A 25091-nucleotide genomic window follows, 5' to 3' on the forward strand; every position below is an offset into this window, starting at 1 on the left:
AATACAAAAAACGTTTAAAAATATAGAAAAAAAAAATTAATTCACACACACGTTTATTAAAGTCAAAGCAAGCTAGAAGTAAATAAGTTCGCGAACAAAAGACTAGCTCCGTGCGCGAAAAGCCACGACAGCTGGATTCGTAGTCTACATGTGTGACAGTGTGTAAGGGAATGATAGACTTTGTGTGATTGAATTACATAAGGGCAATCACAATGTTGCCACTGCACCAGGATGACCACTTTCACAAGCCCGGGTGGAAGCTGAAAGAAAAGTTCTTCGGGTGGCTTCGGTAAGTCAGTGCTTTTCGTCGCCGTATGTGAGGTGTGTCTTCCGTCTTCCTGTGTAGTCTGCTACAGTTGCGGTTGAGTACACCGGTGTAACAGCGTGTTTGATGTGAAGTCGTGTACCAATCTTTTGACGTCTGGTGTCACGCATCTGTCAGCGAAGAGTAAAAGTCAGCGTGACTTGTGGCTGCTGACTTTTTGTTAAACTTTCCTCACATGAATTTACTATTATTGAGGGTACATTAAGTCATGTGCATGAGGTGGCAGAGGGGGTGTGAGTTGCGATTGTTTACAAAATTACTGTAATCTCTGTCTGGATTTCTCTAATGATTGTAATGTTTATGGTACATGAGTCAAGTCAAACTCAAAGACAAAACATAACCAAAGACAGGCGAAGTCAGTACGCACGAAAAAGATCTGGTAATCCATGTCAGGGTTCGGTGGGTTATAGAAACACAAAATTACCAAGCATGCATCCTCCAAAAGCAGCGGATGGCAGCCTAATTAAATGGTGGGTAAAAACGGCCATATATCTATATCTATGGCTTGTGTCTGTCTGTCCGTCTGTCTGTGTGTTCGCGATGCACGGCCAAAGTTCTCGATGGATCTGCTTCAAATTTGGTGGGCATATTCAGGTAGACCCCGGACATAACCTGGTCGATGAGAATTTTCAACACGTGCTCTCAGCGCGCAGCGCTGAACCGGTTTTGGTTTTTCTGTTCATCTTCCCAGATCCATTCCCAGTAACTCTTCCTTATCTTCTCCAGTGTTTTGCGTTTATCTCCCTTCCTTCGTGTGGCGTCAATCCATATTCCCGTTACTATTTTTAGAAGGTCACTGTCCACAACGCTTTCATCCAGGCGAAGCCGGATATTCCCGTTACTATTTTTAGAAGGTCACTGTCCACAACGCTTTCATCCCAGCGAAGCCGGGTATTCCTCTACTTCTTCCCGGCGAAGCCGGGTATCATTCGGCTCTATTACTTCTTCCCGGTGAAGCCGGGTACCCGGCGAAGCGGGTATTCATTCTAGTATATATATGTATAGCTTATGCTTGGGATAGCAGCCCTTATTTCCTTGGGGGAATTCCGCAATGACAGTGAGATATAAACCCCCCTCCCCCCCCTTCCAAATAACAAACCCAAACATGATCCCTGTATCTATAACTGCAACAACCACTTTCGGTCAGCATGGTATTTTTTGTACTCAGCCTCTGCCCTTTTGCTTAATTTATTACATGTACCTCCATTCACTTCTGGCCAGCCTCAGTCTGTTGCTGTGTAGCCTTTATTTGAATGAGTATTGTTGTGTGAAAACGAAGCCTATCATATCACTGTGCAGGGTTTCATTTACGAGTGCGCCCTGCGCCATTGGCGCATTAAATCTGAAAATGTCCCATCACAACTCCTTTCAGTGCGTCAAAGGGCGCATTGAGATTACATACCACTGTGCCACCAAATGTACACTCTACATTGGATTACACACACACACACATACTGAGATAAAACGATATATAGCAGCTAATTCTCAGATGGCACCATTTTGCATCTTTGGTCAAAACGCGTACAGGTCTTCGACTATGTTCCATCGGAATTTGGTTGAGGGGGACAAATGTCCCATTGCCTTTTTCTCCCAGGCTAAACCCTGCTGTGTATAGGCTCCAGACTTTTTGTAGAGGTGGAATACAATTATTAATATCTTTATTTCTGCATTTATTTATATATATATATATCCATTTATTTGTGCATTTTAATTATCAGTTTATTCTGGACCATGATGTGCAATACATGTACATGCATGTGTACTATTACTTGTAGTACTATTAAAGATCCCAGTTTGAAGAGGAAAGTTGCATGATTGTCAGCAATATTGTTGTTGACTTCTGATATATATATATATTTGATGAGCTGATCTGATAGCTGATAATGAAGTATGGACTGCCTGCGCTGTCAGTTTATTCGCTGCTACTTTTTCAGTTTTATCATCAAAACATGTTTAGCTTGGTTTGTGTTGCATGCAGCAAGGTGAACATCTTTTACTGTTTTAGGTATTTGGTTGCGCTGAGGACCATGAAAACCTATCTATTTGGAATGTTGTTTATTAATATGAGCGTGTTATGTTATATGAACAAGTGTATAAATCAGCCCTGCTAATAAAAAAAAGCAATAAAACAAACTAAGAAAACATACAGGCTTCCGTTGCGACAACCTTCACCCTTTCTAGCGTACAAATGACACAGAGGTAAATTAAACATTTTAAAAAGGCAAGAAAAGCACCATACACCGGAAATTACTACATATAATTAATTCTGTTGGATTTTGTTGTGAGTTCATAATTATGGGTAAAGTGTCTTTTTACATTTAGTCAAGTTTTGACTAAATGTTTTAACATAGAGGGGGGAATCGAGACGAGGGTCGTGGTGTATGTGTGTGTGTGTGTCTGTCTGTGTGTGTGTGTAGAGCGATTCAGACTAAACTACTGGACCGATCTTTATGAAATTTGACATGAGAGTTCCTGGGAATGATATCCCCGGACGTTTTTTTCTTTTTTTCGATAAATGTCTTTGATGACGTCATATCCGGCTTTTTGTAAAAGTTGAGGCGGCACTGTCACACCCTCATTTTTCAATCAAATTGATTGAAATTTTGGCCAAGCAATCTTCGACGAAGGCCGGACTTCGGTATTGCATTTCAGCTTGGTGGCTTAAAAATTAATTAATGACTTTGGTCATTAAAAATCTGAAAATTGTAAAAAAAAAAATTTTTTAAACGATCCAACTTTACGTTTATCTTATTCTTCATCATTTTCTGATTCCAAAAACATATAAATATGTTATATTCGGATTAAAAACAAGCTCTGAAAATTAAAAATATAAAAATTATGATCAAAATAAAATTTTCTAAATCGATTTAAAAACAATTTCATGTTATTCCTTGTAGGTTCCTGATTCCAAAAACATATAGATGTGATATGTTTGGATTAAAAACACGCTCAGAAAGTTAAAAAGAATAGAGATAAAGAAAAGCGTGCTATCCTTCTCAGCGCAACTACACGTACTACCCTGCTCTTCTTGTCAATTTCACTGCCTGTGCATCGAGCGGTGGACTGACGATGCTACGAGTATACGCTCTTGCTGTAAAAATGCAGTGAGTTCAGTTTCATTCTGTTAGTTCGACAGCTTGACTAAATGTTGTAATTTCGCCCTACGCGACTTGTTTACATTTAGTCAAGTTTTGACTAAATGTTTTAACATAGAGGGGGAATCGAGACGAGGGTCGTGGTGTATGTGTGTGTGTCTGTCTGTGTGTGTGTGTGTGTGTAGAGCGATTCAGACCAAACTACTGGACCGATCTTTATGAAATTTGACATGAGAGTTCCTGGGAATGATATCCCCGGACGTTTTTTTCATTTTTTCGATAAATACTTTTGATGACGTCATATCTGTCTTTTTGTAAAAATTGAGGCGGCACTGTCACACCCTCATTTTTCAATCAAATTGATTGAAATTTTTATAAAGCAATCTTCGACAAAGGCCGGACTTCAGTATTGCATTTCAGCTTGGTGGCTTAAAAATTAATTAATGACTTTGGTCATTAAAATCTGAAAATTGTAATATTTTTTTTTATATATAAAACGATCCAAATTTACGTTCATCTTATTCTACATCATTTCCTGATTCCAAAAACATATAAATATGTTATATTTGGATTAAAGACAAGCTCTGAAAATTAAAAATATAAAAATTATGATCAAAATTAAATTTCCGAAATCGATTTAAAAACAATTTCATCTTATTCCTTGTCGGTTCCTGATTCCAGAAACATATAGATATTATATGTTTGGATTAAAAACACGCTCAGAAAGTTAAAGCGAAGAGAGGTACAGAAAAGCGTGCTATGCAGCACAGCGAAACCACTACCGCGCTGAACAGGCTCGTCAGTTTCACTCCGTTTTGCACAAGCGGCGGACTACGGTCATTGTGAAAAAATGCAGTGCGTTCTGTTTCATTCTGTGAGTTCCACAGCTTGACTAAATGTAGTAATTTCGCCTTACGCGACTTGTTATTTTGTATTGTTGCTTAATTGATATGATCGATCTCTTGATATATATATGGTCGAGCTTAATCTGTGTGCTGAATCAGCAACTTTGTCTTTTTATTTATTTATAACTGCAGGAACTTTAACATAGTGGACATTGTTTTCTTTCTTAACAGGTTGGTGTTTTCTGAGCAGACTTCTCGGCGACTGTTTGGATTCCTGATCCTGAACTTGTCTTTTGCCTTCGTGGAGCTGTTCTATGGAGTGTGGACAAACAGGTGCGCAGGACACAATTGACATGGTCTTGTTTGTTGTCACATTTTGTCTGTTGCCCCTCCCGCTGTCTCTTTCTGTCACTGTGTGTGTGTGTGTTGCCCTTTGCTTGTCTTCTTCAGTTATGCAGGTGTATTTCATTTAGGTTAAGAAAAGAAGGTATGGTTGTAGTTAACATGACAAAAACAAATAGGGTACATATATTTAGGCCAATATATAACCTTTTTTGATTGTTAATGGTTACTTTTTTTCTCACAAAAGAACTGAACCTTTTTTGCAAGAATTTGCCAGTGAAAAGCAGCCCATGTTATGGGTTTACTGAAGGCTCAGGCGTACATCGAGTTGCTCTCCTTTCAATACACACGTTTTTGGGGGTCTGGGGCCAAAAATAAGACTGAAACCAGGATGTTTGTCCAGGTACACTTTACTGTGAGCAACGTTTTACTAGAATGTTTTCCAATTGTTATCATTGTTCTTATTTTTTTCAAAAAGACATACAACATATGGCACATAATCAAAGTTCCTGATGTGAACAAGCTGTGTGTGTGCCTGATATCCTGTCGCCAAATAATGGCCTCTGTCAAATTGGTCTTCTCCCTTGTTCTGTATTGATGAATGTCATCCAAAGTTATATATAGTCCTCACCAACGCCAGTATTTCTCTATACATGACTGGAAGATTTAAGTGTAAATATGGTGAAACAAAAATGTTGTACTACATAGCAAAATGAAAACTGGGTTAATTTGTTTGGACTTCTGTGTGCTTTTGTTTGTTCTCAGTTAAATGGTTGTCATATATTCGAAACATTTTCATTTTGAGCCAGGAGAATCATCCATTTGTGAAGCTGTCACTAAAGATAAAATGAAAGATACTTGAGAGATATTTAGAACAAATGATGATGTAGAAATATCCTTATTATTATTATTGTTTTCTTTTTCAGTCTGGGTCTTATATCTGATTCCTTTCACATGTTCTTTGACTGCACGGCATTGCTGGCTGGTCTCGTCGCGTCTGTGATTGCCCGGTGGCGTACAAATGAATCTTATTCTTTTGGGTAAGTCTGATTCTGTTGTAATTTGTAATGATTCACTTTCACAGGTGAAGAAAGGGATAGATAGCGAGTGTGTGTGTATGTGTGCCTGCGTGTGTGTGTGTGTCACAATGTGTGTGTGTCTGAGTGCCTGTGTGTGTGTGTGTGTGTGTGTCACAGTGCCTGTGTGTGTGTGTCACAGTGCCTGTGTGCGTGTGTGTGCCACAGTGTGTGTGTGTGTGTGTGTCTCAAAGTGTGTGTGCGTGTCACAGTGCCTGTGTGTGTCACAGTGCCTGTAAGCATGTGTGTGTCACAGTGTGTGTGTGTCACAGTGCGTGTGTGTGTGTCACAGTGCCTGTGTGTGTGTCGCGGTGCCTGTGTGTCAGTGTGTCACTGTGCCTGTGTGTGTGTGTGTGTGTGTGTCACTGCCTGTGTGTGTCGCTGTGTGTGTCATAGTGTGTGTGTGTGTGTGTGTCATAGTGTGTGTGTGTCACAATGCCTGTGTGTGTGTGTGTTACAGTACTTGTGTGTGTGTGTGTGTGCCACAGTGCCTGTGTGTGTGTGTTACAGTACCTGTGTGTGCATGTGTGTGTCTCACAGTGTCTGTATATGTGTGTGTGTCACAGTGCCTGTATGTGTGTGTGCATCGGTGTGTGTAACAGTGCCTGTGTGTGTGTGTGTCACAGTTCCAGTGTGTGTGTGTGTCACAGTGCCTGAGTGTGTGCCTGTGTGTGTGTGTGTCACTGCCTGTGTGTGTGTGTGTGTGTGTGTGCCAATGTGTGTGTGTCACAGTGCATGTGCCTGTGTGTGTGTCGCGGTGCCTGTTTGTGTTTGATATGTGGCTGACCCTGTCTGTGTGTTGCTTGTCTACATAAAAATGAATGTTGTTTCTGTTGCAGTTATGTGCGTGCAGAGATCTTGGCAGGGTTTGTCAATGGATTGTTCCTGTTGTTCATTGCTTTCTTCATCTTCTCAGAAGCCGTTGAGGTGAGGACCTAGAGTAAATTTGAGAGTGGATGGATAGACTTCTTTTTCTTCTTGTTGCTGACATTTTTATGTGAGCCACAGTGTTAGGTGATTTTGATTCAGTAGTGTGGACAGACGGGCGTTATGGCCCAGTGGATAAGACACGGGCCTACCAAGCGGAAGGTCGTGGGTTCGAATTCTGGCAACGCCTGGTCGGTAAAGGGTGGAGATTTTTCCAATCTCCCGTGTCAACTTATGTTTATTCCTCCTATTGCCTTATCCCCCTTTGTGTGTACACGCAAAGCACAAGACCGAGTGTGCGCACAGAAAAGATCCTGTGATACATGTCAGAGGTCAGTGTGTTATAGAAGCACGAAAATACCAAGCATGCATCCCCCGAAAGCAGCGTAAGCCTGGCTGTCTAAATGGCGGGATAAAAGCCGTCATGCACAACAAAAACGCGTTGATTTTAAAAAAGAAAGAGATGCAATAGTGTGACAGTCCATGTTTTGGAACTGTCTCATATGACGGTATAAAATGTTTGGAGGGTTGTTTATTGACCATTGTCAGTGAGGGAAGCATATCGTCTAGTGTTTCATCTTCATCCACCAAGACCAAAGACCGAGGTTGATAAAGATGAAACAGAAGGTGATATGCTCTTTACAGATCTCCCAATTTGAGACTCCCTCTCTTTTTTTAGACCCTCAGTTCTCTGTTCATGACCTCTAAATTTACCCTCCATTTTAAGATTCTTTTTTAAAACCTGATTTTCTTAGATCTGTGGAGGGAGGTTCCACTGTCTCAGTCTTATTTTTCACATGAACATGTGCTTTATTGGATTTTTCACTCACCTGAGTAATCGGTGCGTCTTAGTTATGAGCAGTGTCCGTCCGTATGGGTGGAAGGGAGGAAGTTTTCTATCAGGGGGTGTTGAAAGGGGGGTGTTTCACTGTAATGGGACATGACGAAGACGAGTCGTGTAAGCATTTGTTTTTGTTATGTTATTCCAGCGAGCTGTGGAGCCTCCTGAGGTGAAACATGAGCGGCTATTTTTGGTTTCCGTCCTGGGTTTTCTGGTCAATCTTGTCGGAATCTTCGCCTTCCAGCATGGGCACTCTCATGGAGGTGGCGGGGGTAAGTAAAGTCCTCTTTGTGGACATGTATTTTAGTGTGTGTGTCTCTGTGTGTGTTTCTTTATCTGGCTGTGTGTGTGTGTGTTTGTCTATCTGTGTGTGTGTGTTTGTCTGTGTGTGTGTGTGTGTCTGTATGTGTGTGTGTGTGTGTGCCAAGTTTCCCCACGGACTCCCCTCCTAGAGGGTTCCGAGGACCCCCACTTTCAATTTCCGAGTGCGTATAGGATGCAGGGATGCACAGTTTGGGGTATGCTTATGTTTTTGTTTTATGTTTGTCTTTATTAGCCTCATCTTTCATTTCTCTTGTGTTAGCTGATTTTTTGTCTGTGAGTGTTTTTTTAGTTATTTATATAGGTTTCTAACTTTATGAATTTACATTCAGGCTAAGTCACAGTCCTTTTTCTTCTCCAGTTTATTGGGATTCTGTGAAAAATCAAATCAACTCTGTTCAAATAAAGGAAAACATATGGAAGTGCTTCTGTTCTGTTTATCTTATTTTTGTTAAAAAGGGAAGTTGTATATATCTGGCGTTATCTGTTTCAGATCACGGTCACTCACATTCCTTTGGAGGAGGGTCGAGTCACGGACACAGCCATGGCGTTGGTAATGTCAAATTGTTTTTATACCTCTTATGACATTAATTACACTCCCTGTTAATGGGGTGGGGGTGTATAGTTTCACACTATTTATGCTTCTGGCCATACTCCAGGGCCGGTATGCAAGAGTAAATGTTAGAGAGTTTAGTCCGGGTTAACCAGTACCAGGCATGAAAATTCTCCGTATTTTCCGTATTTTCCGTAGTTTTGAAAAAAATAAACCGTATTTTGTTTTATTTTCAGTATTTTTCCTTTTTTTTTAAAAAAATTTTTTTTTTTTTTTTTTTTTTTTTTTTTTTTTTCCTAGTCATAGTTATAGTAAAATAGTTTTGGGGCCATGTTTGAATCCAATTTTAAGGCTCAGATAGCCCCAGATTGCACCAAATTGCACCCTTGAACAAAAAATTTTCCGGGGGGGCATGCCCCCGGACCCCCCTAGAAGTCTTGGCGCTTCGCGCCTGCGAAACTTGGCGCTACGCGCCTGCGAAACTTGGCGCTATGCGCCATCGAATTTTGTTTTCAGTATTTTTTTTTTCTTCAGTTTTCATGCCTGCAGTACCCACAATGCAGTTTATCCTAGAGTAAAGTATCGAAACTCGACTCGTGCAGACCATCGCTGATCTTGTCTACTCTTTCCAAATGAAATTCAAATTCAGCCTTCCTCGCAATGTGCAGGCCCCAGAAAACACTACTTCCTAGTTTCATATCTCGATATTCTCGTTGCTTGGAAACAGGGGTCTGCAGACTGTCTGTTATGCCTCATTTACATACATTTATTCATACACTGAAAATAGGAAACACAGGAGAAAAAAACAATGTTATAGCTTGTGCACAAAAAACACCCCAAAAAACATGTGTGCACGTTAGCGATATTGGGTAACAGTTATGGGACATGAGCACTTTGACAAAAAGTGTCAATAATCAAACTTAAACAGGCTTGTCCACATACAAAAGACCTGTTTTTAATCAGATAGTCCAAAGACAAAAAATGGAAGGTTCTCGAGCATCTATTTCATCACAACACATTGACAATTGGGTGGGGTCGACTGCGTGAAGTCAGTTAGTGTGCTTTGCGTACATTACAGAAGGAAACGAAACCAAGTGAGATCGTAAAATCGTCTGCATTTATCGCCGATCATTGATATTTTTGAAAGATCTATTGCTCAATGAATTGAGTTATAATCCAGCATATACAAAAATGTTGTTGCTGTAAAGTGTGCGCGTTAGTACTTTAGACAATTTATTCTCCTTGAAGCGTTTATGGAAACGAAAGTAACTTACGACAAGGCTTTTTTCGATTCTATCTAAATCTGAAATAACTAAGTGTTATATTATTTTCTGTGTTTTTATTGGAAAAATGTGTCCTAACCTAAAATCATGTGCCCCAACAAATGATCTTTGGTGTTTCTAACAAAAACACCAGTGCATAGAAGTGAGAAGCTTTGTTATGTCCCACTTTCAAGCGCCATTTTGAGGCCATGCTTTGATAAACAAAAATATTAAAAAAATTCACCAACACAACTTTTTTCGCAAACACATTTTATTTCATCAGACACAGTTGTCATACATCACATGAAACCATCAACTGAGTCCTAGGCTTTGTGAGAGCAAGTTTATAGACCAGCAAGGTTAGTCACTCACTGCTTTTGTAACTGTTACCCGGTATCGTGGACGTGCATATGTAGTATGTGCAGACCTGTTTACCCTTACGATTTTGGCGTAATTTATTACAATTTTCTGCAAAAGATACGCCATTCCGCTATCCGTGTCAAGACTACGATTTTCATAAATTAATGATAAAAATGTAAAAAAAAAAATTTTTTTTTCTTTTCTTAATTCACATGTTTGGCATTGTTTTTTTCAATGGCAAAATGTGGTGAAAAAGCACAGGACTGACCAGAGATCATGTCTGTCTGATGAGACGCTGGAGAGCCTTCTAGTGGTGAAGTCTCGCCCTCACTCATTCGGCAAGCGCAAGTACAGTAGAGAAGCGCTTGACACACTGAAAAAGGCCTACTACGAGCAAAAGAAAAAGAATCAGTGATGCATGTGCTTTTGATGTGATCTTCTTTAAAATTATGATGACTACAAAAACTGACTGATGTGTTTTGTTTGTGAATGATGGATATATGTGCATGATTGCGTTTCGCAGACACAGTTGTCATGTGCGTTGTAATTGGCGACGAATGCTGGATGATTACTATTTTTGTACCAGGATTACTATTTTTGGGGCTGAGCATTACTCCAAAACACTTACGGGGGTAAACAGGTCTGTATGTGGAGCAAGCTATTATGCAATCACAGGTTGTTTCTAGATCTTCCTCCCAGTCTTGTCTTCTGTTTTAAATTAACTGCCTTTTTTGCTTTTTGATGAGTCAATTTGTCAAATTCACAACCTTAATGATATACGATACCAATACATTCACACCCTAGCGGTGACCTTACGACTAATTTTCTCCTGTAGGGTGTGCCAAAGTCACTGAGGCAAACTTTGTTCTCGAAATTCTTTGTCAGTTTCTGGGGAGAGATGCATGAGAAGCGACAGAATGTTTACATGACGCCAATACAGTGTTCTAGATGATCGAACGTGTACCAAAGACCTGTACGTGTACGTGTAGATATTGTGTCACCCGTGACTCACTTTTTTCTCCAATGTTCCAAATGCATACGTTGTTATGCTCCCACCAAGACTGCAGATCTTGGCAAACGCCTGACGTAAAAACTAGATTTGATGACGTTACCCGTACACGTCCTGAAAAGTGCTGATCTAGATCTTGCTAATATTGGCATTATGACGTCTTGTCCAACTTTGTTTCACACTGACATCAGAGGTTGTACTTTGGAAGACGGGGTCAGGAAGAGACGTCTTGGTTTGTTTATTCAAAGATGCAGGAGAAGTGACAGAATTTTTACCTGACGCCATTATTCGCATTTTGGCGTCTTGTCCGACTTTGTTTCACTTTTGACGTTACAGGTTTTACTTTGGAAGAGAGGGGCAGGAAAAGACGTCTCGGTTTGTTTAATCTGTGTTGTTTGTCTTTAATCTTATCAAATCTGTGTCCCTCAGGTCTTGGCAACAGTAAAGAGAAGGACTCCCACGGCCACAGTCATGGTGGGGGCAACAGTCACAAGCACTCGCATGACGACCATGGGCACTCGCACGGGCATGGGCACGGGCACGGCCATGACCACTCGGAAGAAAAAAGCGAAATTCAGCTAGCACAAGAGCATGGCGCCAAAGCAGCTAATAAACAGATCATGCAGGGTGAGTTGAAAAATGGAGGGTTTCGTGAAAAAGGTTGAATTGGTTGGTTGCGGAGGCGACCATGGTGCAAGGGAAGCTCTATGGCAGTCTGGACGACCTACAGCGCACGGCAACATTTGCGCGGGGAACTGGCGTTTCCATCTGAGTGATCGACAAGAAGAAGAAGAAGAAGAATTGGTTGGTTAGAAAAAAAGAGAGAAAAAAAGTTAGAGAGAGAGTGAGAATATGTATGCGAACATTTAATTTTGCTTTAGACAGTAAAGAGAGGAATGGGAGAAGGGGGATTAGAATAATGGATAAAAAAAAATCACATCAAACAACATGAAATCATTTAGTCAATCTGTTGACCTGAAAGTGAACCTCTGTAAGTTTATCTCCATTTTAAGAGTCCCTCCTGATTTAGAAAATAAAAAAAGACAAATAAAAAAAAAGCAACACCCACTGTGTTATTGCTGTTTATTCAGAGAAATTGAACCACGTTATGGAAAATAAGCGTGTGGCCGCTCGGCAAAATCCCGATGACGTTTGCCCCTCGGCCTTAGAAGTTCTTCAAGGCACAACTTTCTAAAGTTGAGTTTTTGTATTTTTTTCACAGGTGTATTTCTTCATATATTAGCGGACACTCTAGGCAGTGTCGGAGTGATCATCTCGTCAATTCTTATCTATTACTTTGGGTGGATGATTGCTGACCCAATCTGCTCCATGTTTATTGCAACGCTGATTGCTATGAGGTAAGTAAAAAAACCACCTACAAATAATAAACTTATTTCAAAATCGCCTGCATCTTGTATGCGAGATTCATCGACGATTTTGAGATAACTTCATTAATTGTATCATGAGTGTTTTGTGTGTCTGTCTACTGAAAAGACCAGCTTAGTTGTAGTCTCATACTGTAAATGTAACGTTTTGTTTTGTCAATAATTTAACGTTCCCAAAAAGGTACAATTCTTGGTTTTTTTATTCTGTATTTTAGAACAATAGCAGTCTATTTGTTTTTTGATTTAGTGTGTTAGCCGTTGATTCATTGAAAGTCATCTCTTATTATTATTTTACATAAATCATCTAGTAATGACCACAGATCCATTCAGGTTTTTTACATAGTCAGGTTGAGAAGGGAAGGGAGTGTGGTTGTGTGGCCGAGTGGTAACGCACTTGCGCTACGAAGCGAGAGGTTGCGTGTTCAGGCCTGGGTCAGGCCGCAATTTTCTCCCCCCTTTCCTAACCTAGGTGGTGGGTTCAAGTGCTAGTCTTTCGGATGAGACGAAAAACCGAGGTCCCTTCGTGTACACTACATTGGGGTGTGCACGTTAAAGATCCCACGATTGACAAAAGGGTCTCTCCTGGCAAAATTGTATAGGCATAGATAAAAATGTCCATCAAATACCCGTGGGACTTGGAATAAAGTAAAAAGGGAGATGAGAGAGAACAAAGAGAGAGAGAGAGAGTGTGGGTGTGTGTGTGCGAGCGTGCTTGCCTGTGTGTGTGTGTGCGAGCGTGCTTGCCTGTCACTGTGTGTGTGTGTGCGAGCGTGCTTGCCTGTGTGTGTGTGCGAGCGTGCTTGCCTGTGTGTGTGCGTGAGTGTGTATGTGGGTGTGTGTTTCCGTGAGTGATTACTTAAAAAGTCTTGGATGTTTTTAGTGCAATTCTGAACTGTAAGTAAGTGAGATGTATTTTGTGTTTTAAACCCGCCTGGCACTGTGAGGTAATTTGTTTTAGTTTTCATAAGGACAGTAAAATCTTTGAAAGGATGGTTTCACTTATAAAGGATGATACATCGAACGCAGAAGAAGAAGAAGATAAAGGATGATATGGTATTGTTGAGATCTGAGAAACAAAGGGAATTAAACGCTCAAAATATTGAGGTGCAATAACTTGAATAAGAGTAAGTGGTAGTTATGGAGAACCAAGTTCCTGGCACTTGAGAGAGCCCCCCCGCGGGTTAGGGGGAAGAATTTACCCGATGCTCCCCAGCATGTCGTAAGAGGCGACTAACGGATTCTGTTTCTCCTTTTACCCTTGGTGTTTCTTGTATAGAATATAGTCAATGTTTGTAAAGATTTTAGTCAAGCAGTATGTAAGAAATGTTAAGTCCTTTGTACTGGAAACTTGCATTCTCCCAGTAAGGTCATATATTGTACTACGTTGCAAGCCCCTGGAGCAAATTTTTGAGTAGTGCTTTTGTGAACAAGAAACAATTAACAAGTGGCTCTATCCCTTCTTCCCCCTTCCCTCGTCGCGATATAACCTTCGAGAAGCAATCATCGAAATCTTTTTCTTCTTCTTGTCGATCACTCAGATGGAAACGCCGGTTCTCCGCGCAAATGTTGCCGTGCGCTGTAGGTCGTCCAGACTGCCATAGAGCTTCCCTTGCACCGTGGTCGCCTCTGCCCAGATCTGGCTCCTGAGGCCATCGTGTAGTGGGCAAGTCTGCAGCAGGTGTTCCGTTGTCATGCTGCCTGTTTGACAAGGGCACTGGTCTGACTGGCCAATTCTGAACTTGGTGAAAAGGTGGTGGTTCATTTGGTTGTGGCCTGTCCGCAGCCTGAATATGAGGACCTGCTCAGACCTTGTGAGCAGGTGAAAGGCGTCGTTTTTGTTGTAGTGTGGGTGCTGCTGCAACCACTTTTTGTGTTGCTTGGCCTTGATGATGGTCTTGGCTTCTTTGAAGGTGGTTGATCTGTCATTCTGGTCCTTCGTAGTGCCCTCCTTTGCCAGAGTATCTGCGGCTTCGTTGCCTGGTATGTTGCAGTGAGAGGGGACCCATTGCAGCACGACTGTGTGGGCTCTGCACAGGGAGGTCAAGGCGGATGACAGGTCATTCAGTTCTTTGTCTCTGGTAGTGTCTAAGGCCTGCAGGACTGACTTTGCGTCGCTGAAGAACACAACGTTGTTGGAGGAGAGTGGACTGTGCTCAATGTGGGCTGCACCTGTCTGGAGCGCTACTGCTTCAGCCTTGAAGTTGGTGGAGTAGAGGCCGGTAGCGAGGGAGATGTGTTCTTCTTCTCGACCTCCTGGGTACTTTATGTAGATTCCGGCACCACCACTTCTGACAGCCTGGTCGGCAGATCCGTCAGTGTATACATGAGTCCATTGGCGTTGGGGGTAGGAGTTGTGGAAATCATCGAAATGATCTAGGGACTTTCAACAGTATTGTTGATTATTGTGAATGGTTAGTTTATGTCAAAAAATAAATGTTCCAATCACCATTCTTGTTTTTTTAGTCTGAATTTTGGAATGTTAGGAGTCTATGATAGATCTCTTTTTGTATTTATGGAAAGAGGTTTTAGATGAGCTAAAGTTTCATTTTTCTCATTTTGCAGTGTGGTGCCTTTACTAAAAGAGTCTGTTGCTATCCTGATGCAGAGGACACCTCGCACCCTCGACCACGTCTTGCCCACGTGCTATCAGCGGGTGAGTTGTTGTCTTAATGAGATAACACATCAATTGCCAAAACCAAGACGTCTCTTCTAAAAATGAAATCTCTGATGTCAAAAGCGAAGTAAAGTCCGAGAAGACGCCATAAATGCGAATAATGGCGTCATGGAAAGGTTCTGTCACTTGTTTTGTATGTCACTTCTTATGTATGTCTCCAAGGGAAATGACAGAATGTCGAGAATAGAGTTTGTCTTTGTGACTTATAGTCATATTAACAGATACAAAATACTCGCAAGGTCATCACCAGGTTGTGCGTGTTTCCAGTGTCCTATCTCATTAAAGTGCTCATCCACTTACACCAAATGCAGATTACATCAACAATTGTCTGTTGCCCGTCACCGTATATATACAGCATTCTCGCACAGCTGTGTCATCGCTCCATACAAGCGCCACGGTACACAGCATTGGTCGACCATGGAGAGGAGTATTGTGATTGGCTGGGAGGGATGTGCATCAAAAGCCATTCAAAAAAATATATAACCCCTGCTTATTCCATTCAATGTGCTTAAAAGCGAAGCGCGTCACTGTTTTATAGCGGTTTCAGTGAAGATAATTGCTGAATCTGCTTTTCAACGACGACAAATGGATTAGTGCTCTGAGCACAAGGTTGATAAAAGATGTGTGCTTGAAATACTATACAAAGCTTGCTGAAGGCACAGCCCTTCTCTTGTAAATGAATCGGCTCACCATCTCAGATCTCGGCAGGTTTTTACATGGGATAAGACCATGTAGACACCCTGGATGGGTTTATTTGCAGTTTGGGGACTTTTTGATGAAAAGGTCTATTGTCCTTGTCCTCCTTGGTTGGGCAGTAAGCTGCAAAACTTGTTATCACCTGGATAATTTCACTGGGACTCATTACAACAGTATCTTATTTTTCTGTGACACTAGTATTTGTAGACTATGTCGCATTTTCACAATATTTCATCCATTATTAACAGCTATTGTGTTTTCAGCGTAGCAATAGGGCCCGATATTTAGACGAGACAAGTATAATGCCGACGAGTCGAAGACGAGTCGCATTATACTTGTTCGAGTCTAAATATCGGACCCTATTGCTACGATGAAAACACAATAGCGTTTATATAGCTATTCTGACATTAAATTCTGTGTTAAAATCATGTTTTTGTCGGCAACAAGTACCAGAATGGTCCATGTCGTTGATTGCAGACGACGGTTCCCTTTCCGCATGAAGCCACGGAAATAACCGAACATTGAAAAACCCACGGACATGTATTACGGAGAAAACTCGAGATAACCGGATGCTTAGCATTACGTCAATATGTTAGGAATCATATGACGTCATGACGTATCATGCTTGCCTACGTAGATTGTATGTTCGAAAGTCTGACTTCTGTTGGGAATTCGCGTGGTGAAGACTGCGGTAAATCTGTAGATGATAAGAGAACAAGGATTGTCTCAGAAGAAACGACGAAATGTTTCAGACCGGTAACTTCATTTCAACATGGCACTATACAATGGACGTTCTATGTGACAGGAGAGTTTGCTGATTTTGTGTTAAACATTGGAGAGATCGTCTGCTAGAATCAGAGATAGGTCTCTTCAGATTGCAGCTTCTGGAAATGTGCAAGGTTTGTTGCCTGTTAAAGAACTGGATTTTACACGTAATGTATGTCATGTACAGTAAGCAACAACAAAAACACACACAAAGCAAATGGCATCGTCTGTCGACTAGTCACAGGAACAAACCTGGCGAGGTATGCGTGTACTTTATACACGTGGAAGAAACCGGAACCATGCGTCTTTGTTTTTGCCGATATCGTTTGGATATCGGCAAAAATGGCCGACTTTCGTAGCGTTATGCTTTGATGATCGGAAAAGGGATGTGTGAGACCATCCAATCACAGCCCCCGAATTCCCCCACGTGTCCATCAGAATAGCTATATACCTTTATGGAATGTTTGTTTTTCAGGTGAGCCAGCTGGAAGGAGTGTACAGCGTGCAGGAGCCTCACTTCTGGACGCTGTGTTCAGACGTCTATGTCGGCACCATCAAGCTGGAGGTGGCCCCCAACGCAGACGGCCGCTATCTCGTCAGTCAGACGCACAACATCTTCACTCAGGTTGGTTGTTTGTGATGTTTCTAGTCTCAAGAACCCAGGGGGGTCATGCGGGACTGATTTGGCGTGGATCTTATAGTCTGTTTATTCTACCAAGGTTATGTGTTTATAGTGGAACCCCCCCTCCTCCTCCCCCTCCCCCTCTTTCAATGTCATTCTAATGCCTCGGTCTTCGGTCAATAACGCATACTGTTCCAATCTGTCGCATTGGTCCCACTCAAAAGAGACAGATTCAGCATTGATCTTATTTTCTGTTTATTCTACAATGGTTACGTGGTTATAATGGAAGCCCCCCTCTCCTTTTAAAGACCTACCCCCTTTCAGAGTTGTTCTCAGGCACTGACGCATACTTTTCTAATTTGTTGCATCGGTCTGACTCCTCATAAGAGAACGATTCAGCATCAGTCTTATTCTCTGTTGATTCAACCATGGTTATTTGATTCTATTTGAACCCCCACCCAAATATAAGACCTCCCCCTTTCAGTGTTGTTCTTAGGCCTCGGTCTTCGTTCACTGACGCTTACTGTTCGAATCTGTTGCATTGGTCTGACTCCTCAAAAGAGACCAATTCAGCATCAAACGTATTCTCTATTTATTCTTCAATAGTTCTGTGATTATAGTGGATCCCCCTCCCATAGCTGCCAACCTTCGGAAGTCAAAATCCAGGAACCAGGGGGTCCCGGGGGACCGTTTAGTCTTGAATATGAGCAGGGAGAAGTTGTCAAATTCGGGAGATTCCCGGAAAATCCCCTTTTAAAGACCAACCCCCTTTCAGGGTTGTTTTCAGGCACTGACAAATACTTTTCTAATTTGTAGCAACCGTCTGACTCCTCATAACAGAAAGATTCACTTACTCCTCCACTGCATTCCCTACCAACAAAGTCTTCAGGGTGTGAGTCACAATCGAGAGAAAAACTATAACAAAAACGTTTGATGTTTTTCCAGGTCATTAGTAGTTCCATAACCACTATTGCTTGATTCGTGTGTAATCTTTCTACCCCCCCCCCCCCTTCCCCCCCCCCCCCCCCCCCCCCTAAATAAAATAAAACTCTTATTAAAAGCGATATTCTTGTTTTGTGTTCCAGGTTGGAGTTCGACAGATGTACGTACAAGTGGATTATGCTCCAGTGTGAAGTAATCGATGACTTAATGGATCTGGCCAATTATCTATTTGAAAATCTTCAAGGCAATATTTACCTGTGCGTGTACAAAGGTGTCAACATTGTCTGAAGCTGTTCAGCTGTTGCCAAAAAAGATAGCTTTCAGTGTGTGTGTTGTTTGTGTGAATGTGTGTGTGTGTCATTGTGTGTGTCATTGTGTGTGTGTGTATGTGTAATTGTGCGAGTGTAAATGTGTGCATATGTGTAAGTGTTTTCACATAACCATGTGCAAGTGTGTGCGCACCGGCATGTGTGTGTAATTTTGTGAAAAACATTAGTATTCATGCGTGCAGTGTGCAGTTAAATGTGCAGATTTTTATTCTCGGTACTTGACTGTGTGCATGTGAATACACAGAGCAGAGGTCAGTCAAAAACGACCGTGGCCTTGCTGAAATGTATGGGTCAGTCAGAAAGGATTGTGGCCGTCCTAATCTGTATCTGCTAGCAGGGTCAGCCGTGTTCAACATCTTTGCAGCTGAATGGAATGCTGTTGTGCAAGTACTAGCACACAACCAGTATCCTGGACACACTGAAAATGGAAAGAAAGAAAGTGTAGAATTTGAAACGACGGAAGTCAGGAGAAAATGAGATCAGTACTGGAGTTAAGCATCATCATGCAAATGCATGTACCGTGGTATACCCATGATAAAAGGACATCACTGGGACGAAAAGTGTCCCTACATTACAGGTGGCCTTTTCTGACAGGTAAGACACAGGGTTCGTACAGGTCATGGAAAACCTGGAAAGTCATGGAATTTGATTTTTAATTTTCCAGGCCTGGAAAGTCATGGAATTTCAATTCAAGCCATGGAAAGTCATGGAATTTAACAAAAATAAGAAAGAAAAAAAAATTAACCTTTAGCTCGCCAGCGTCGAATTTTGTCGCCCCCCCCCCCCCCCCCCCCCTCCTTTGCCAGCCAGCGGCAATTTGCGTCGCCAGCACAAGGCTTGTTCGTATGACCAACTTCTCGTTCGTATTTGCATACGAGAATAACGGTATTTTTAACGGCACTTGAGCCAAAGCGAGGCTCACTTCCTTCCGTTATCTCGTCGTGTCGTCTGCGCTGCATTTGAGTCGGTTTTGTCAAAGTTTTCTGCTTTTGTTTTTGCATCGATAAAGTACTTTAGCGCTTCGACAAGCAAGATGGAGGATGATGAGTTTGAAACTTTCTTTCGAGTTGTTTCTTGACAACAAAAAGTATGCGGAATTTGAACGAATTACTGAGGAAGATCTTTGCAATGAACTGTGTATCGCGGTGAAAAAAAATGACAGTTCGTCAAGTCACAGTGACGGTTACGAAACGGAATTTACGAAAGTGCAGATTGATACAAACAGTGGCTGGTCCAGTTTAGTGAAATGACAGGACCAGCAAACATTACCGATAATCTGGCTGCGTAGCAAATGCTTGACTTGCTTGGCGAAGAGACACTGCGTAGAAACTGACTCAAATTCAGTGCAAAGCAAGCCAGTGTCAAAACTGGCAGTGACAAGACGTAAAAAGTTTGCATGTTCGGAAATGGCGACCTGTGGATCTAGTCATGGAAAATGTTATTGAGGCTCGTGGAAAGTCATAGGCAGCCATACGCTGTTTTTGGAGGAAGCATGCTGGGTATTTTCGTGTTTCTATAACCCACCGAACTCTGACATGGATTACAGGATCTTTTTCGTGCGCACTTGGTCTTGTGCTTGCATGTACACACGGGGGTGTTCGGACACCGAGGAGAGTCTGCACACAAAGTTGACTCTGAGAAATAAATCTCTCGCCGAACGTGGGGACGAACTCACGCTGACAGCGGCCAACTGGATACAAATCCAGCGCGCTACCGACTGAGCTACATCCCCGCCATGATCTAGTCAAGGTTTTTTTCCTTCTGCTTCTGGTACCAGCAGGTGTGATCTTGTTTTGAGAGTGGGAAAGTTTTGCAAAACTGTATAATGCTGGAATGTTTTCTGTTAGTTTTTGGTCTCATTGTTTTTTTTGTTTTTATTTGTCTTCCTCTTTCAAAAATGCAGCATCGATTTTGGTTACTGTATTACGGGATCAGCAGATCTACTTTTCATTTGAAACGTGTTCAGCAAAGCATTTCCTTTGTTTTGAAAACTAAAATTTTATGGTGATGATCTGTAGCGAGCCCTTTGTGCATGCAAGTTGATACAAGGAATGTTTTAGTTCTAGTCTCATACTGTAATGTGAAAAGCAAATGTATTTGATAGCTTAAGTTGTGTGGGTTATTCAGCATAAGGCTGTTGGCACCGCAAAACTGAACTAAATGTGGCGTGTGGCGAAATGACTTTCAGTACAGTTATCTTCCACATTTGCTTTATTTTATTATTTTTGTTTCTTCTTCATCTTTTCAAGAACTAATTTGTATTCATAAACACACATGTGAGAGGCTCATTGACAAAGATCTTCCCTTGAAGTTTGGATCTCTTTGTTTTCTTACACCTATCATGTTTGTCCTGACTATATAAACTCTTGAATAGAAATCATTGCTTTTTTTCTGGCTAAGCATTCAATTTCGACTTCCATATACTGTGTGCATAACTATACGTTTCCAACTTTCTTGTATTCTTCAGATTTCTCAAATTTAAGTCATCGTTTTTTTCTGGCTAAGCATTCAATTTCACCTTCCATACACTGTGTGCATAGCTTTCTGTTTCCAACTTTCTTGTATTCTTAAGTTTTCTATCTTTTTAAGATTGTTTTTTTAATCTTTTTAAGATTGACTGTTGATTTGCTCAGTGTTCTTTTGTACTGTACTTATGTTATTTTTGTTTAAATCTCTTGCATGGTTTGAATGGATATTACTGAAGTGTAATGGCTAGCTGATTGTTACAGACCGGATGATATAGACTGGCTGATACGTTGTTGAATGACTGCATGGTATATATAAGATTGTATTTGACATGTTACCCAGTGAACAGTTGACAACTGTGCATGAGCACTTCATAACTGGGAAATCGACTTGAACTCGTACAACACATTTTTCTCTCAGTTTCTTTGCTTTTAAAATTCAGGTATTGGATAATGTTGCCGATGAACAAGGTTATGGTATGAATGTATTAATTAGAATGTGAATGATGAAGAAAAGAGAAAGACATATTCAGAAATTTCAAATTTCATTTCTGAATGTCCTCTTGTAATTCAATCATTATTAACTGAAAAATTAATAGTTAAAATCTAAGTAAAAAGCTCAAATTCATTGATTTTCCTGTCACATAATCATCTACTTTGCTAGCTCCTTTCAAATTCCCTGAGCCTAGTCTGCTGTAAATTCAGAGAGCGTGACAACCATCCCTCGCTTGCGGTGGCCCTTTTCATTTTGTTTCTTATTTCTGTCTTTTTCTTTCTTCCAATCTAATGTCGGGGACAAACCCGGGAACATGCCCCTAATGGTTTTACCGTGAGGGCGTTAAACTTTACTTATCATCTGGCATGTATGTGTGTCATGGCATAGCCATCAAAATAACTGAAAACATACGTGGATAGAAAATGATTGTGTATGGCAAAATGTCATTTCATTTCCTTTCATTTACTCTATTACCCCAATGCTGGGAAATTCAGGTCACTTCCTCCCTGTGGAAAGCTAGCAGCAACAAGAGTCGCGCTACCCAGGTGTGTGCATGGTTAGGTGTAATCAGCCATCTGCACTTTTGGCACAATGACCGAGGTCTTTTACGTGCCACTGTGGTGACACAGAGGTGGGGCATGGATACCATCTGAGTCCGCACATAAAGTTGACCTGTGTCCATACTTGCCGGGATTCAAACCTGTGACCTTAGGATCACAATCACAAGTCCAGTGCTATACCAACTTAGCTATGTTTGTGTGTTTTCTAAGATGATACTTCAGTGTTGATTTGACAGGGTTTTTGAACAGGATATATTGTGTTCACAGTTGTTTCTGTGTTTTTTTTTCCAGTGTGTATGAAGCCTCATACTTTGTTTTGTACAAGATACATTCACATGCATTATATTCATCTGTCATAAATTTAGGCAAACATGTTTCCTTGAGAAATGTATCTCTGCATTATGATTCGATTTTGGCTACAGATATGGACATTAGTTGAGCATAGTCAGAAACATTAGAAAGTGGCCAGTAACTCAGAAAGTAAGTAAGGTAGCAACAAAAGTGTTGGGCGTTATTGAAGTTTTTGGTTTGGTTATGTTTGCAGTCATAAAATAATGACTACATAAGTGCAATTTCTGGAGAAAAAAAGATTTGACTGATGATTTACGTTAAGAATGGTGCTGATCCTTTTTATTTAATTTTCCGCAAATTTGTGTCAAGTTGTTCGGAACAGGGTCTTTGTGTTGTAGTGGAAACAAGACTAGTTATCTGAAAGAAGGAACGGGTGAGAAAAAAAAAAGCATGCTACCCAACCTCTCTAGCAATTTTGTAAATATATATGAGTACATGTAATATTGACAATAAATGTATGAAGAAAATGAGGTAGTAATGAAGTTTTAGATGTATAAATAAAAGGGTTTAATGTTACGAATGAGGCATGATATATATAAGTTATTTGAGCAAAATAATGTTTAAAACATTGACAAGGCTGTTTAGTATGCGATGTAGTTCTAATCATGTTTGTATCGCTGCAAGAACCGACTGTGATGAATTTTCAAGGGGAACACTACTGATTTACAAGTCTATGTTATCAACATTCATTTAACGGTGGATCTGGGCTGAGGTGCACCGAATGTAACTGGGTCTCACCCAACTGGGTACCCCCCGCGGGTTAGGGGGAAGAATTTACCCGATGCTCCCCAGCATGTCGTAAGAGGCGACTAACGGATTCTGTTTCTCTTTTTACCCTTGTTTAGTGTTTCTTGTATAGAATATAGTCAATTTTTGTAAAGATTTTAGTCAAGCAGTATGTAAGAAATGTTAAGTCCTTTGTACTGGAAACTTGCATTAGGTAATATATTGTACTACGTTGCAAGCCCCTGGAGCAAATTTTTGATTAGTGCTTTTGTGAACAAGAAACAATTGACTAGTGGCTCTATCCCATCTCCCCCCTTTTCCCGTCGCGATATAACCTTCGTGGTTGAAAACGACGTTAAACACCAAATAAAGTAAATAAAGAACCCAACTGGGTGGGAACTTATATTAGTCGTGGGGTCTAACTCATTGAAACCACAAGAAATCTCAATTTCAAGCAATGTGACCCTGCGGGTGCATACCACCCAGTTGGGTGGTACCCAGTTTTGCTTTGTGCACCTCAGCTCTACTGGCCAGTGCGCATAAAGGCTCGAGTATTTTACATTGTTACATTCCATCAAGGGGTTGAAGTCAATCAGTGAACTTGTCTTCTTAATTATGACGTACTGTTAAATTATACATAGGACCATTGGTAGGTTAATTATTCATGTACTGTACATTTGATTCGAGTCTATAGTCTGCTCGATCAGTAACAATGAAGATGATAATGAGTAATGCAGTGTGTGCTATTGACTGATGGTGACGATTACGGATCATGTTGGACTGTACATCACAGTGCTGTTCATCGCTGTTGTTTGTGAATCTCATGCTTGCTTCTTTGAAACCTAATGGCAATCATTTGTTATCGTTTTTTCTGTGAGCATATGAACCTTTTTACATTTAGTCAACCGCCCCCCCCCCCCCCCCCCCCTCGGCCTTTTATAGTAATTTGTTAGTGAAATTCAACCTGAACAGTTAGATACACAAGTTTTAAATGCTGGCCAAGGTTGAGCAAGGCAAAACTTGACCTATCACAGATGTATACTGCCAAAACCACAATGTCTGCACAAACCAAATTGTTGTTGTTCTTCATAAGTGCTGTGTAGATCAGTCCCTTCGTTTGAATTTGTTTCTGGATTAACATTTGTGTCAGGACGCAATCGTTTTAAGTAAAAGACAATTTTACACAAAAGACATTGCGGCTGTTCTTCATATGTACTTCAGTGGTGCCGTTTGTCTTTGGTTATGAACGTTTGTGTCAGCATCGATTGTTTTGTTTATGATAAGAATTGTTCATGCGTGATGCTCATGCTTGTAGCTGTTGTTGTTTGTTAGCAATTAATAGACCACCAAATTTGTGTTTTCAGTGTGGAAAAAAACCTGAATTCACATAATGTGCACATTGTTGAACGCAGCTGACAGCTAACATTGCGCTATGAATATTGCTTTAACATTTCCTTCTTTTACAGTGGAACTCCCTTTTAAAACCTAACAAAAACTGAGAGAAAATCAAGGGAGTCTTCACAAAGAGACAATTTTACAGGCATTCAACAGAAAACTTGAAACAATAAGGTCTTAAAATGGGGTATGGGGCTGGGGGTGGGGTGGGGGTATGGGGCTGGGGGGCTGGGGGCTGGGGTCTTAAATGAGGGGTTCCACTGTATGCATTTTGTTTTCTTTGTACATTTTTTTCGTCATAAGATGTGTGAATTTGCACATGCACAGAAACAGTTGACCAGAGGTGCATTATGGTTTGTTTCATGCATGCTTCGGTGAGCTTGATTGAAAACAAGCCAGTGTTTGTGTGTGGAAGTTACAGTTATATTTGCTGGTGTGAAGTCAAGAATAATGAAAGAGTAATTGAATGGCGTTTAAATGGAGACAGCATGAACTTCAGGAATTATGCTGCGTGAGCTTATTGTTATTTGCAGACATTGATACAAAAACAGGCTTGAGCTTTGCTCACTCTGTCAATTGTTTTGCTGGAGTGAAGGTTGATTTTCATGTGTTCTTCAATTTAATTTTTTTTTGGTCAAGGAAATGTGTACACTGCTTAGAACGCTGATGTTGGTGATGGATTTTAAACATGTCGACTTGTACACACAGGCAAGAGTACTGAACATGTTG

At 41.0% G+C, this 25091-nt stretch overlaps 1 protein-coding gene across 1 annotated transcript; it reads left to right on the forward strand.

The window, feature by feature from the left end:
- The first annotated feature begins 98 nt into the window (after positions 1-98).
- LOC138967365 (zinc transporter 7-like) lies at positions 99-24508 on the forward strand. Its single transcript, XM_070339893.1, has 11 exons — positions 99-289; positions 4497-4598; positions 5534-5647; positions 6523-6610; positions 7600-7723; positions 8266-8325; positions 11386-11583; positions 12179-12314; positions 14904-14994; positions 16952-17101; positions 18184-24508. The coding sequence occupies exons 1-11, from the start codon at positions 213-215 to the stop codon at positions 18229-18231; spliced, it is 1188 nt and encodes a 395-aa protein (XP_070195994.1). The 5' UTR covers positions 99-212; the 3' UTR covers positions 18232-24508.
- Positions 24509-25091: the final 583 nt, after the last annotated feature.

The sequence above is a fragment of the Littorina saxatilis genome, linkage group LG5, assembly GCF_037325665.1.
Source record: "Littorina saxatilis isolate snail1 linkage group LG5, US_GU_Lsax_2.0, whole genome shotgun sequence".
NCBI lineage: Eukaryota > Metazoa > Mollusca > Gastropoda > Littorinimorpha > Littorinidae > Littorina > Littorina saxatilis.